The 15,608-nt window shown below is 38.0% G+C and overlaps 1 protein-coding gene across 1 annotated transcript in view; it reads left to right on the top strand.

Annotated features, from left to right (window-relative positions):
* ITGA1 (integrin subunit alpha 1) overlaps positions 1-15,608 on the top strand; it is a 170,887-nt gene that overhangs the window by 77,782 nt on the left and 77,497 nt on the right. The window contains exons 4-6 of the mRNA XM_055252682.2: positions 1,688-1,776; positions 1,896-2,007; positions 2,617-2,744. Of these exons, the coding sequence (XP_055108657.2) occupies positions 1,688-1,776; positions 1,896-2,007; positions 2,617-2,744 (329 nt within the window). The remainder of the gene's footprint in view (positions 1-1,687; positions 1,777-1,895; positions 2,008-2,616; positions 2,745-15,608) is intronic.

Raw genomic sequence — 15,608 nt, 5'->3', positions numbered from 1 at the left:
ATTACAGGTGTGGAGATTCTAGAGTCTGTTATATGCCTGTGAATAGTCTTAACTTTTTTTATTAGCAGGAAATTTACTTGGCTCAACTCAATTTCCAAGCATTGACTTTCTTGCAATGACAAGTAGTTAAAATCTTTATTCAGGTTTTATTTCAGCTGGACTATTTGAAATATACTCTGCACATTTACTATTCAAGTCATCTAGTTATTTGGATAAAATATATACGCATATTATAGAACTGTTGTTTTGTGGCTCTTTTTCTAAAATATACTACTCTCCTCCTCACTTTGCAGCTGCTGCCATTGCCCCTAATCTCTGTTCTCTTTTTATTCAATACGGTAAGACTAGGAGTTCTATTTGAGTTTTAGCCACTGACTAGGGCCTTTCCTAGGTTGGGGGTGGATTAGGGGTTGGGGACAAAAACAAAACAAAACATAAAAACATGAAACTCATTTAGTGCCAGTATCTTCTTCCAAGTATGTATTCCCCTCCATTTTCTGCCACCTTTCTAGTGCCTTCAGGTGATTGTTTCATGTATATTTTTTTAATTCTTCCTAGAATTTATAGTTGTGATTTGAAGAGGAGCTGTTTTGATAGGAGTTACTCCTCCCTTACTGGAAATTGGAATAGTTTTAAAATTAGGCTAGAGATTTTAGCCACATCAAGTATAGTAGGGAAGTTTCCACTGTAGTCCCTAATTGTCCCAGGAATGCTTTTCCTGGGTCAGGCTTTGTATATAAAACTCTTATCCAGATTATACGAGATCAATGCATACAATCGCCCAGCTCTAGGTGCTTTCAAAGCAAACCAGACTAAACTCTTGGACAAAGGCCATTGCTCAGATCAGGAAGTCCAACTGACCATTCCAGAATCTCTGCTTCCATTCGCACTTTAAATCCACATACAGTCTTAACGTGAAAACAACTTCTGGAACAAACGGTGAGACAAATCTTTCTCAACCTGAGTTTTGCCTCTTTCTAATATTCCACTCTACTAAGCAGATTTAAAAGTTTTTGTTTTTCCTGTTCAGTCTTTTTTTCTTTTTCTTTTTAGTGTGAGAAAGTGGAACTTCTTGCCAATATTGTCAGGTGGCATGCTTCATGCTTCAGGACCCAACATTCCCTTCAGAATGTCAAATGTAGTCTCTTTACTGTGTTTCCTTTATCAAAACTTTCTGGACACTGCTCTAATATTCCTCTAGTTTCCTTTGTCACCCAAAGGATGTCCTCATGATTTTGGAAGTCATGGTCAAAAAACTGGTGTTTGAGTTTTCTTTTCTGATCTTCTCCCCATTTCCCCTTTTCTTGCCAAAAATCATGTTTCATCACTGGTCATTTATAACAAAGTTACAAGATTACATTATATCTACAGTATTATGAGATTAAAAACTTTGTTTTAATTAGCAAGAACGTGCAAAAAGCAATCCCTCATTCTCATTGCCCTGCTAGTTCTGCGTTCTTTCACAGTTCAGCAAAACTATCTGAAATAGTTTCTGGGACATGAGCCAACTCTTCAGCCTTAGCTTGTTCATTATATTCCTTAAGAAGACTTGGAAGGCTAATTAGTTGAACCAAAAGAAGAATGTGCTATGATATGAGCAAAACAAATAAAATGTCTTGATGAGGAATGCTTAAAATTTCACTTTGTGAAACTTTTTCTCCCTCACAAAATTTCGTTCTATTTTTAGTTAATACATCAATTCCCAATGTCACAGAAGTAAAGGAGAACATGACATTTGGATCAACTTTAGTCACCAACCCAAACGGAGGATTTCTGGTAAGAATGGAGAGAATGATATTTATTGACAACAGATATGCTATCATTTTAAGTCTTTGTAAGATCTGTTATATAATTTTCAGTCTAATGATTTCTAATTTTAAAACAATTTTTTAAAGGCATGTGGGCCCTTATATGCCTATAGATGTGGACATTTGCATTACACAACTGGAATCTGTTCTGACGTCAGCCCCACATTTCAAGTCGTGAATTCCATTGCCCCCGTACGAGGTACAGATTTTATGCAATGTTTTGCATGTTTGAAAAGCCTATGCAATGAATGAGACATATGTATACAAAGGAGCATACCAAAAAGCTTAAAGTATTTTCTTAGCTACCAGCATTACCAATTTAGGTAAATGCTTGCTTTGCCAGTATATAACAAAATCTGACTGCTATTTTTGGAATTGATATTAGTGTAAATAACTTTACAAAGTCATTTTTAAACATCATAGATAAAGCTGTCATGCTGCTTATATTTAAAGAATGAGCCTCTTTGAAGAAAGAAGTAACTTCATTTGAGATATGCGCAAAAACTGTTTTATAAAAACTGTTATATAAAATTCATATTGAGAAAATTTGCAAAGATAACTCTCATACAATAGTAAGTAAAATTCAGTAGGTATGAATTTTACCCCACACCAATTGTTATTGAAAGCAATGAATATTTTTATCACCTTTACTTTTTCTAAAACTATTTTTTATTGCTAAAGCAATGTATCTACTTTGGAGAACATCAGTTCATCTTTTAAAGTGAACTTCTTTCAGCCATGAAAGCACTTCATATGCCTCTGAAAAAAATAGATTCCAAATTTGCACAGTTGACTCCTTTTATTGCAGAATGCAGCACTCAACTGGACATAGTCATAGTGCTGGATGGTTCCAACAGTATTTACCCATGGGACAGTGTTACAGCTTTTTTAAATGACCTTCTTGAAAGAATGGATATTGGTCCTAAACAGACACAGGTATGTGACTTTGTGTTTTGATTTCTGTTGTTCTAGAGATAAAAATGCACAAATTTTTAATAAAACCAAATATTCTGAAAGCAAATTAATCAATAAAACTAAAGTTGAGAATGAATTTTATATCCATTGTCCTGTTCTTATTTCTGATAAAAAGGACATTAGTTTAAGCTGTATTTTTTTCTTTTTTCCTTTTTTTTTTTTAGACAGAGTCTCACTCTGTTGCCCAGGCTGGAGTGCAGTGGTGCAGTCTCTGCTCACTGCAACCTTCATCTCCCAGGCTCAAGCAATTCATATTTCTCAGCCTCTCAAGAAGCTGGAATTACAGGCATGTGCCACCACACCTGGCTCATTTTTTAAATTTGTAGCCGGGCGCGGTGGCTCACGCTTGTAATCCCAGTACTTTGGGAGGCCGAGGCGGGCGGATCACGAGGTCAGGAGATCGCGACCACTGTGAAACCCCTTCTCTACTAAAAATACAAAAAAAAAATTAGCCAGGCGTGGTGGCGGGCGCCTGTAGTCCCAGCTACTCGGAGAGGCTGAGGCAGGAGAATGGCGTGAACCCAGGAGGCAGAGCTTGCAGTGAGCCGAGATCGCGCCACTGCACTCCAGCCTGGGCGACAGAGCGAGACTCCGTCTCAAAAAATAAATAAATAAATAAATAAATAAATAAATAAATAAATAAATTTGTAATAGAGATGGGGTTTCATCATGTTGGCCAGGCTGGTCTCAAACTCCTAGCCTCTGGTTGATCCACCTGTCTCTGCCTCTCAAAGCATTGGTATTACAGGTGTGAGCCACTGTGCCCAATCTAAGCTGTGTTATTTTCTAAACAGAAAATATTATGAAAGCTGCCATTTTTAATGCACTTGAAAAATAACTCCTATAGATTTCTATAAACTCATAATTTAATTCTTACTTAAAATGGATATAGCCACTTTTGGTAATATCAGAGCCAGGTGTCACAGTTTGTAGAAACCAATCTGACATCCCAAAGAACCCATTACATTATAATCTCTTTTCTCATATTATATAAATAAGTTAGTAACTGACCAGAGGATACTACTTAAAGCCTGATGTTCTCTCTGTTAATAAGTTCTTTTCCCTAAGTTAAAAGCAAATGCCCCTGGCTATCTCTGCATAAAATCAAATAGTTGTTTGTTTATCCCCCCAATTAATATCCATTTCTAAACACATCTCCTTTATTGCCACTAAATGAAGTGGAACTTCTCACACAGCTTTTCCACTTTAGATACTGAGTTTAATTTAATTACATTTAATTAAATACATTTGACTGATTTAATGTTTATTAAACTTATATGGGCATATATATTAAAATACAGAGCAGACATAATGGATAACAGGGAAATAAAATGTTAAAATGAAGTCAATGCCTCAGGTCAGGAATTAGTTCTAGAATCAGAGCCTAAAAGGTTGTTGTATGGTTTGGAGGCTGTGGAGAGCATAGGAGACTTTAAGATTATAGTACTGCAATCAGTACAGTGATCTTCCTTTTTTTTTTTTTTTTTTTTTTTCTGAGGGCTTTACTTTGGGAGAAGTTTCTGAGGCAGTGAAAAAGCGGTCTGACTGCGTTAATGTTTGCCACACCTACATTAAATTTGGAACATAATACATGCACATATATATACATACATGTGTCTTCGTGTGTCTGTGTATATTTATGTCTCTTAATATTTTAATATCTATGTGTATACAATTTTCTAAAAGGATGGTGGTTGAAAATTTCAAAGTTGAACTCAAACCTCAAAGTGAAATGTATTGCTGCATTCCAAGGCCGAATAGGTCTCTGTAGAGAGCGAATGGAAGGGTAAGGTTATATATATCCTACTGGACAATAGAGAACTGATTGAAATCAGTGTAAAATCATTAAAAATGAAATGGGCTTTTACGTATCACAAAATGTAATTTTCCCCGGGAGTGACTTATTTGCAATTGACCTTCTCAAGTGAAATTACTAGTGGACGGTAGGGGACCTTTTTATCCCTTCTTGCTTCGGGGTACAGGGCAGCCTGCATCTCAACAGACCCGCCCCAGGATGCGACTTGCTCTTCCTTCTGGCACCTGTTCTGCATGTACCTCCTTTTTTCCCTTCTGAGGACCACTCTTCCTTCCTCCTTTCCTCGCTTCCCCTATCCCTTCTCTCTTTGGCCAATAAGATAGCATAGAGTCATAAGATTAAAGCTGGAAAGAATCTTAAAGGTCATTTGGTCCCAAACCTCAATTTATGAAGGAGACACGAGAGGCTGACTTGTTTAAGGTCTTTCTGCTTGCTGATGGCAGATCAGAACACACACAGCTCTCTAACTGTAGCCCAGTTTGTTGTTGTTGTTGTTTTTCTTTCTGAGGGCTCTACTTCTAGAGAAGCTTCAGAGCCGGTACCATCTAATGCCCCTAAATAGTAGATTTCAATCCCTTTCCATTTCATGAGGATGACTGTCCTCATGCTTCCTCAGGCAGCTTCTTGGCTGAAACCGTGCTAGGCTTGGCAATGCCTCACTGCCTGCACTAACATACCTTAAATGAAATGGCTTGTGTTCCCGCTTTCTCCACTTTTGCCCATGATGTGCTTTCTCTCCTTCTTCTTGTTTTGTCCATCCCATTTGATCTTCTTATCTAATTTTTTCCTTCCAAAGCTAATAACATTCTTGAAATATTTTTTAAAATTTATTATACAGCCATCTAAATATTTTATTTTACCTTTAAATTCACTTATGTATATTACTCTAAAAAATTAATTTCTTTGTAGCTATTTGTGAAAATCAGTGCAGCTGTGACATGTTTGAAGTTGGTCCACAACTTTAGAAAGAAAATCCATACGGCTCTTTTAGAATAATAATCACAGCTTCTGTGAAGATCCATGCCAGTGACTCCATTTTGTAAAGAAATAAATAACAGTCAATCGCTTATATGCTCAACCTATTCTCCTGCAATTTTGATGATTTTCAGTTAGAACTATAATTAATCTACGTTTCTGTGTTTTTCAGTTAGAACTATAATTAATCTACGTTTCTGTGTTGTGAGTCCTAAAAGAGGACCGTTCTGCCTGTCCACCAGGGAATTCTAGCCTGCCAGGGTGGGCAACATAAAGTTATATGTGTTTTCTGGAGGGAACAATGGCTCTATTCAGACAAATGCAGGAAGGCCCTTGGGGTCCAGATGCTACCAGTGAATGGGAGGAAAATGAACTTACCCTGAGGCAGAAGAGTTCAGTTCCATTTACCAAGATCCAGGACCTCAATCCACAGAGAAGAATATTTCTGAATGAAGCACTCTGCACAGTGTCATTTACGGTATCTTCTGACTTCGTCCAAGGGAACCTGATCTTTAAAGGGAGAAGCTCATTATATTTCTGAATTTTTATGTCACATCTTGCTTTCATCATTGATTGTGGAGCTTAACCATATACATTCATTCATTTATTCAGATGTATGTACTAAGGGCTTACTATGTTCCAAGCTCTATGCTATAGCTTGGGTAATAGTGGGGAAGATGACAGACAAGGCTGCTGCCTTAATGGTGCTTCTGTCTAATGCAATGTTTCTCCAATTATGGCTCATGGAATTTCTGCTTCCAAATCACTGGGATGCTTGAACTATACCCCAAATTTTCAAAATCAGAATCTCTGAGGGTGGGGGCTATAGGGCCTGCATTATATACAAGCAACCCATATGATTCTTTTTTGTTTGTTTGTTTGTTTGACAAGGAGTTCCACTCTTGCCACCCAGGCTGGAGTGCATTGGTGCGATCTTGGCTCACTGCAGCCTCCACCTTCCGGGTTCAAGCAATTCTCGTGCCTCAGCCTTCCGAGTAGCTGGGATTACAGGCATGTGCTACCATGCCCAAATAATTTTTGTATTTTTTAGTAGAGACATGGTTTTGCCATGTTGGCCAGGCTGGTCTTGAACTCCCGACCACAGATGATCCGCGTGCCTCGGCCTCCCAAGGTGCTGGGATTACAGGCTTGAGCCACTGTGCCTGGCCCCATATGATTCTTAAACAGATTAAAGTTTGAGAAACACTGGACTAAGGCATAATTATTACATTAGTGTGCGTGTGTGCGTCTGTCTGTCTATCTGTGTTTGCTGCATACTGTAGATAATAGGCACCTCAAGAGCAAAGGCTGCATCATCTTCTTATCTTCGTCAGTGGCCAGCCCAGTGGTTTACTGTAGCATAGTAAGCCCTTAATGAGCACTTGTTGAGTAAATGTTTGTATCATAATGAGTCCAGTTTTGTATTTTTCTCTGATTATTGAACATTTAATGAGTCTTTTTTCTATAACTGGTATTTTAAAATTATTTTAAGTATATTACTTTATACTTTATTCTCTAGTGTTCAGTCTTTTCTAATCTTTTTTTTCTATTTTGGCTCATGTTTTATCAGTGACTAAATTCATAAATAATTCTCTAAAATAAAGAGATTGGAAAGGACATATTTACCAAGCCATTGCTTTTGCTAAATCACATTTAATAGGGTTTTAAGTATAATGCATGTAAACTCTTTTTAAAGTTTGATTATCTTTAGGTGGATTCAGAAAAGAAATCCTGTCATAGAAAATTAGGAAAGACATTTCCTCTTCAAAGAAAATATGTGCTGAAAAGCGTGCTTATCTTTCATGTAGTCTTACAGTAATTCTTTCCAAAAACAGTTTGTTTGCTTGACAATTCTTTTTCTTGATTGGTTGCTAATGTAATTTAAATCAATTTGATTTTTTTGTTTGTTTGTATTTAGTTTTATTTGTTTCTTTTAATGAAAGCATTCAATTCCACCCTATGATTGGCAGAATTAGCTTCTAGAATTTATTCTCCCCTTTATGTATTCTCTCTATCTCCGTTTCTGAAAGGAAGAGATATAAGAATGAATTGTGAGAAAGATTACCCAGAGTAGGGTGCAAAAGATAGAAAGCTAAGAGCCGGACAGAGAACTTTTAGACTCCTCATCCATACCAAATTTCTAAAAGACTACGAATGTAGTTGATTAGATTTGTAGAGAGGATTTCTCTGTAGAAAGAGCCTACTCAGAAAGGCTTCAGTGGAGTCATATACATCTTGGTATGTGTATACTGGAGTTGGGACACATAGTTGATTGACTAATGCCTAACTCCTGTCTGAATTGTCAGAGCATGACAGCAGCTGTTACGTCTAGCTGCTGACAGGGAAGTCGGAGCAGAGGTCACTGCACTGGAGTCAGCCTGCATCCCCAGAGATTGTTAGAATGCATGTGTTTTCCCAGGATTGGCATGGGTACTCAAAAGCAAGAGCCAGCGTGAGGTCATGTCAGAGCCTGTCCTTAGGGATTACTGGAAGTGAGTGGCTGCCTCTGCAGAGAACGCAGAAGATCACTGTAATTCTTAGGGACTGAGGCAGTGGAATGCATTCACTCAGGGCAAGGGTGTAGGTGAGACATCTCAGTGAAGGGAGTTCTCCAAAGAACCCTTGAAAAAGTTGTACATACCTTTTAGGACCTGATTCATCTTAGGATAATACCAATGCAGTAATAATTTCCCTATCCTTATTTATCTTCCCTACCTCTGTCCCTGGAAGGTCAGAAATCACAGTTAGCACTTTAAGTGAAAACAAGTAGGAAAACAAACAAAAGCCAGTCATGCATCTTTCTCAACTACGGGCTTCTTACCTCGTGTAAGCCCTTAGTAGAAGTAGGAGAGAAGATTTAACTACAAATGCACTTTAATGTTTCGCCTTGTTGGTTTTAATTTAGACAGAACCATATGAAAGTATTGCTATTTGATCTTTTTTTTTCCAACGTAAAAATACAGCAATTTCATTTGGTACAACCTAAATTAAAATATATAACTTTTTAAATTAACAGACATTTTAAAACTAAGAATAAAAAAAACATAAGATATTTATCTTTCCATCTAGGGATAGCAAAATACTTCACTTTAAATAAATTTTGAAGGGCTGGTGGGCCACAAATAAAGGTTATATTCTAATTACACCTCCTGTATTTTTGTTTGCTGTATTGATTAGTTACACATTTGGTACAATAGATATAGATTGAATATGATTGCTATTCTCTGCAGTCATAGATTTGTCATTTAGTAATTACAAGCAATAAAAGGCAGAGTCAAAGATATGGAATATTTCTGAAAGTGACTCTTACCTCCAAAAAACAAAAATTAAAAAAAAGAAAAGGAAAGGGGGAAGGAAAGGGAGGAAGGAAGGAAGGAAGGAAGGAAGGAAGGAAGGAAGGAAGGAAGGAAGGAAACTTACATTAAGTTTTCCATGTGACAATTTAGTATATATTAGGGAAATACAACACAACGATGGAAGCATTCACTCTAAAGAGTTACTCAAAATCCATTCTATGTTTCTGTGTGGCCCAATTAAGACTTTTGCAAGCATAGTCAAGGAATTTTTGTCAACCAATTTTTTACCCAAGGCAGAGTAAAGGCTATAAAATTACCTTTTAAAAATAACCTATAAAAACAAACCTGAAACACTCTGAGCTTGCCATAAAAGATATGACGGTATAAACATTATGGAGGTCTTATTGATCCTCAATACCTAAACATAACGTTGCTTTTAATAATAAATGAAGATAATATAAATATGTCAAATAAGAGTGCATTACCCTAAATAAAACCAGTAAATTGTGAGGCTTGATATAAAAGTGAAATATACTAATGGAACAATGTCGAGATTGTTCACATCAAAAGTGTAGCATAGCATTAAACCAAGCAAAATGAAAGGGAGAAATTAATTAAATTTTAGGAATATTATTTATCTTTCTTTTTACTGCTGATTTTATGGCCATTTCCCTAGAAGCCTTAAATCTGGGGCCTGATTCATTGTAGGTCTGAAAAGAAGCCTGAGGGAACCATGCAGCCATACCTTTGTCAGTCTGCCTACAGTTTCCGAATCTGGGGTGGGGAATGGGGTGAATGTTCTCTCTCACTAGCCTCTAGTCTCCATTCTCCCACCCCTCCAGCCATCAGGCACTAGAATAATCATTCCAAAGTAAGTTCAGAACATTTCTCTAATAACAAACAACAAACAAACAAACAAATAACTCCTCTTGTTGCCTGCTAAATAATATCCAAGCTCTCTAGTGGACTGACTGGCATCTGACCACCTGGCCCAGCCATTTCTCATGCATCCTGCTTCCCCTTACACCCGCCTCAGTCCTTTTTTTTGGGGGGGGTGGGGGGGCAGATGGAGTTTTGCTCATGATCTCAGCTCACTGCAACCTCCGCCTCCCGGGTTCAAGCTATTCTCCTGCCTCAGCCTCCCGAGTAGCTTACCCTTCAGCCATTCCTGGGCCCTTGCCTTCCTTGTTCACGAAGTACTGTGCTCTTGTTACTTGCTTTTCCTGTGATTCCCTGCTCCATCTCAAGCGCTGTATTCTAGGAGAACTTCAAATGTCACTTTCTCTGTAATTTTCTATGATTATCCTACCCACTGTTCTTGAGAAAAATGCCTTCCTCTCCTATGTTCCCATAGCAGCTGCAACCGTGAGAGCATATTTCCTTACTGCTCTTATCACTCAGTAGCATTGCTCTTTGTTTTTTGGGTCTGTCTCTCCTAGTAGACTATGAATTACATGACGACAGAATTGTGCCTTAATCTTTTCATTTATGGAAGATAGTCTAGGGTTTTATGTATTCCTAGCACATGACATGAGCCATTTATGTTGAAAAAATGGGAGTTTTTGAATTTTCACCTTCTCATGTATAAAATCGTTGTTTTAGTGACCTCTTTCCCTTACTTTGCTTCATAAAGTCATATTGATCCACTGAGCTGGAAGGTACTTGCTTATGGGGGATTCCCCTGGACAACCCTTTACATTGTATTTCAGTCTTTTCTTTGCAGGTATTTACCCACCTAGCCCCATTCCCCTCAGCCCTAATTTCTCCTATAGCCCTCGCCCTTCTCCACAAACACAGTGAATTAACTTTGTTTTAACCTCTTCTATCTTTGCATTTTTGAGCCTACGTCACTTTCCTTGTAGCATCTTCCATGAAGCAAGAGTCCAGATAAAGATACCCTTTTTCTAGAACTTGTATCTATTATCTATCAACTTTATTATGTTTCTGAACACTTGTTTCCTTAGGAAATGATCATCTACCTATAAATCAGTCCCATTTATATGCCTCTTTATAATGACAAAATGTTAAACCTAGCCTCTGCTAACACAGCTTCAGAATGGTTTGTGCTAACAGTTAACTGGGATTGTATCCTGTATTATCACTACATTCGTATCCTGACTTAGTCACACTGGAAGCATGTTGTAGGGTAGGGCTTTGTACCATAGTTTGATAAAAGGAAATATACATTGGCCAGACATAAAGCCTGAGCTCTTTTCATATTAGGCAATTGTGCATCTTACAGGAACACACAAAAAAACCTCATTGTTTCACCTTGTCCTTACTTCCCTAAAGAAACCATTGACTTGGTAATATTAGTTACTGAATGAAAGCCCAGAAACTTAGCTTAGGCTGGGCATTAAAATTTGGGTGCTGGTGTAACACTGACTTAACAAGATAGATATAGAAGATAATATATAGAAGATAATAATATAATTATTAATTAATAGATAGCTCCATTCCTTCATAACTCTTCGACTAAATATACTTATCCTGATTGACTTTCTGTTGCCATAACAAAATATCCAAGACTAGGTAATCTGAAAAAAAAAAAAAAAAAAAAAAAAAGGTAGATTATTTAGCTCATGATTCTGGAGGTTGGGAGGGCCAAGATAGGGTGGCTGCAGCTGTTCAGCTTCTGATGAGGGCCTCGCACTTGTGTCATAACATGGTGGAGAAACAGGAAAGGAAGCAGCCATGTGCAAAAAGACCAAACACAAGAGGCAGCCTCGCTTTGTAACAACCTGCTCTCTTGCAGTAACTAACCCAGTCCCACAAGAGTGAGAACTCACTCTTGTGATAAAGTCCCTCTTGACTCCTTTTTTGCCTCTTAAAGGCACCACCTCCCAACACCACTCCATTGGAGACCAAGCATCAACCTGAGTTTTGGTGTCTTGGTGGGGACAAACCATATTCAAGCTGTAGCAGAAATTCATAGCTACTTTAGACACTTCTTTTTCTTCAACACTCATCATTTAAGATATTTGTTAAAATCTTAAACATGACTTTCAGTTTCATAAGAGACTAATCCAAAAGGCCCTCCTTTCAGTGTTTTCTGATAGTGTCCTTCCTTTCATTTTCTCACACTGAACTTTTCTCCCTCTTTCTTCTCGGCCCCCAAAAGAAATGAAGTCATTGGATAATTAATTTGCTTTAATTGAGCAGATATTTATAAAGTGTCTGGATGATCAAGTATTATGCTAGGTGTCAAGAGCAATGAAAAAAAATCACTGAAATGTTGTACCTGATCTCAAAATCTTCCAACTTAGAAATGAGGTAAAATCATATATTGGGACAGCTACAATGCATGATGGTACATCATAAATATAATGAAGGTGAATTTAAAACACAGAACAACTAGTTGATCTTGACAAGTAAGTAACTCTTACTGTTGTAGAACAATGTTTCCCCGTCTGAGGTGTTGAATATGATCCTCATAAAAAATATTACTTTAAATAAGAATAAAATATACCAGGTCTTCCAATTAGTAATCCACAATGCATGTTTTTAAAGACTCTTAGAAAACTTTCAAAAGAATTTGCTTATAAGTCTAAATAGAACAAGTATGGATAGGAGTAAGAGAAAACCTTACTGTTTTGCACCATTTGCAATTTGTGACAGTTTTCATAGTGATAGGAGAAAGGTAGAGATGAGGAGGAGTCTGCTGTAAAGACATATATTTAACTTTATTTTACTCATTGTTTTCCAAGATTATTTGACCATAGAATTCTTTTTTTAAATCAAACTTAGCAACATACAAAGGGATGCTAGTATTCCCCCCCCCAAAAAAGTGAGTGGATATTTGTGTGGGGGCTTACCTGAAGACATGATTGTAAATCTCATATTTAAGTGGAATGTTCTAATAAGTGTTACAACCCTCTTGTTCATGTAACAAAATTCATAGCCACTTGTGTACCTGATTTATGCCACAGCCTGAATCAGCCTTTAGGTCTCTTTGGCCTTGGATTGTAATTATCTACCCATCTATTTATTGTGTTCTACTTAATCAAGAGGTTTAAACCACAACTCCCTAGGAGGTAAATGTATCCTTTCCAGTTGTCTGTGAAAAGGAATTTTCCTTCTGCATGTGACTCCTTATCCCCCGTGATATTATAAGAGACTGTTCTTTCTATATTCATCTACTCTTTTACTGATATCATAAATTGCTCTTTACAATCTCTGGGAAAGAATGTCCACATTTAACCCGGTTGCACCTTTTAGCTGTCATCCCTGCATACCCATTTCTATTCATCAAAATGCCTAGAATATTTCCACCTCCATTATTTGTTGTCGCCAGCTCTCTATCCAACTTCCACCATCTGACTTTTGTATCATTCCAACGTAATTGGCTACTTCAAGTCAAATATTACGACTGTTTTTTTTTCTTTTTCCTCTCAATTTCTAGGATGACTTAAACTCCTTTAATTATCATCTTTGACATATTTTCCAGGCTGAAGGCCACTTTGTTTCCTTCCATAGTACTTTCATAATCTCTTGGCTATTTTTGAGCTGGCTTTCAGATTCAGGAAGCTGAATCCTCCTTCTTCCTTGAGGATTTTCATGTGGGAGAGAATAAATATGCTTGTGATTTTCTCTCCTCTTGCTTCCTCACAATGTTCATCACTTGGCTCACTTTTTAACTTGCTATTTAATTCTCATACTTTATTTGATTCTGCTACATACATTTACATTATGCTTGTTTTATTAGCCTTAAATTATAAGCTAAGGTGAAATGGAAACTATCTCTGTTGAATTGAATCTCACCAATATTCAGCACAACATTACATTTGTTTGTTTTGTGATTTGACCCTTTCTCTGTAATGAAAATTAATACTAGGTTAGTGCCAAAGTAATTGCGGTTTTGCCATTGCTTTTAATAAATGGTACCCTTTTCTGGGGAAGACTCACAGCAGACCTTACTCTATCTGGTTCCTAAGAAAACAAGCTCCCCAGTATCAGCCAGGGACCTACATTGAATGTCATTTCCCTGAGACTTGACTTTTTCCACTGCTCCCTCTTCACATTTCCCAGACTTCGTTGTATCTCTCTTTTTCTGCTTATCATTATTTCCCTGCTATCTCGGTTTTCCATTTGCTTATGTGAAATGTTACAGTCATCTAGTAAGAATGTCTTAGGGTCAGCTGTGAGCAAAGCAAAACAGCAGTGAAAGATAAGAGAGTATCAAAAGCCATGACATAGTCCATACTCTTTACTCCTGCCTGTCCCTATAAAGTTAGGATGTACTTGGGAAGATATAGTGTGCACTCAAACAGTTGAGAAGAATGCAATACTCACAGACAAGTTTGTTTCAGAGTTCCAAGAAGGGGAAGCTCAATATGGGCTACCTTGGCAACAAGGTAAGAAAAGTTTTGCAGACAGAGTGGAACTGGAATTAAATCTTACAGGATTAGCTTAGTAGGAGGGACAAAGAAGAGCATTTGGTAGGAGTGGAATTCATACTGGGGAGTCCTGAAGATGAGGGTGAATGGAGAATTTAGCATTGGAATATTTAGGGACTGAAGGTCAAGAGGAGAAAACTGGATTTTAACATGTGGACCTAGTATTTCAAGGAGTAGCTTGAAGTTTTATCTATTTTTAAAAAATTAGAATAAAAATCTATCTTTTAAAGTATATTTTGAAGTCATTGATACAGCAATGGAGAGTTATTGGAGGTTTTTGAACAAGTACGTTATAGGATGAAAGCAGAGTTTCAGGACAGTTAGTCTGCCAGGAATATGTAGAAGGATTTGAAGAGAGTGGAAATGAAGAGAGGGAGATCAGCAGCAAAGAGACTGACCATTGCCACGGTCCAAGTTCAAAGCAATGATGTCTGGCCTGAGCTAAGGTAATGAGGTAGGAGGAGAGACTTGACTCTGGAGTTGGGCTCCAACACCAGATCAAATTGAGGACTAGCTAAAACAGGGATGAGGCAGAAGATGCCTTCCATAAACAAGCCCACCAGGGTGCCATGTTAGTTTACCATTGCCATGGCAACAACCAGGAGTTACTGTCCCATTCCATGGCAATGACCCAAGGACTCAAAAGTTATTACTCCTTCCCTAGAAAGTTCTGCATACACCACCTCTTAATGTACATGTGATTAAAGTTAAGTATAAATATAACTGCAAAACTGCCCTGAACTGCTCCTTTCTACCTGTGAGGTAGCCCTGACTGGCAGGAGCAGTCAGGGAGCTGTAAGGCCACCAGAGCTGTAATGCTGCAGCTTCAAGATAAAGCTGTTTTCTTCCACCTCTGGCTTGCCCTTGAATTCTTTCCTGAGCAAAGCCAAGAACCCTTGTGGGCTGAGACCCATTTTGGGGCTCACCTGTCCTGCATGAGTAGGAAATGCAGGGACACAGTTGACAGCTGCCTTAGGTCCAGCTCCCAGAAGCAAACCCTGAGAGGACGATTCACATGATAGTGATTTATTTGTGAGGAAGCATTTCCAACAGAAAGTAGTTGAAGAATTGGGGAAGCAAAACAAGGTATCAACAGAGGACAAAGGAAAGTGTAATTTCCAGTGGAATCCAGGCGTCAGCTTGATCTGGAAGGCGAGTTTCTACTTGAGTCAAGGGGCTGACTTCTCATTCCCTGCACTCAGCATTGCCTGTGGATCAGGGTGATGGGGAGCTGGGGAGGGCGGGGGACTCCCAGACACTCCTGGTTTTTTCAGTCTTTGGGGTAAAGCAGTCTAGTAGCCCAAGTGCAGTCATCTGAAGAGAGTTTCAGGTAGCGTTGTTA

The sequence above is a fragment of the Symphalangus syndactylus genome, chromosome 18, assembly GCF_028878055.3.
Source record: "Symphalangus syndactylus isolate Jambi chromosome 18, NHGRI_mSymSyn1-v2.1_pri, whole genome shotgun sequence".
In the NCBI taxonomy this organism is placed as follows: Eukaryota; Metazoa; Chordata; class Mammalia; order Primates; family Hylobatidae; genus Symphalangus; species Symphalangus syndactylus.
This window is presented reverse-complemented; position numbering and strand designations above follow the sequence as displayed.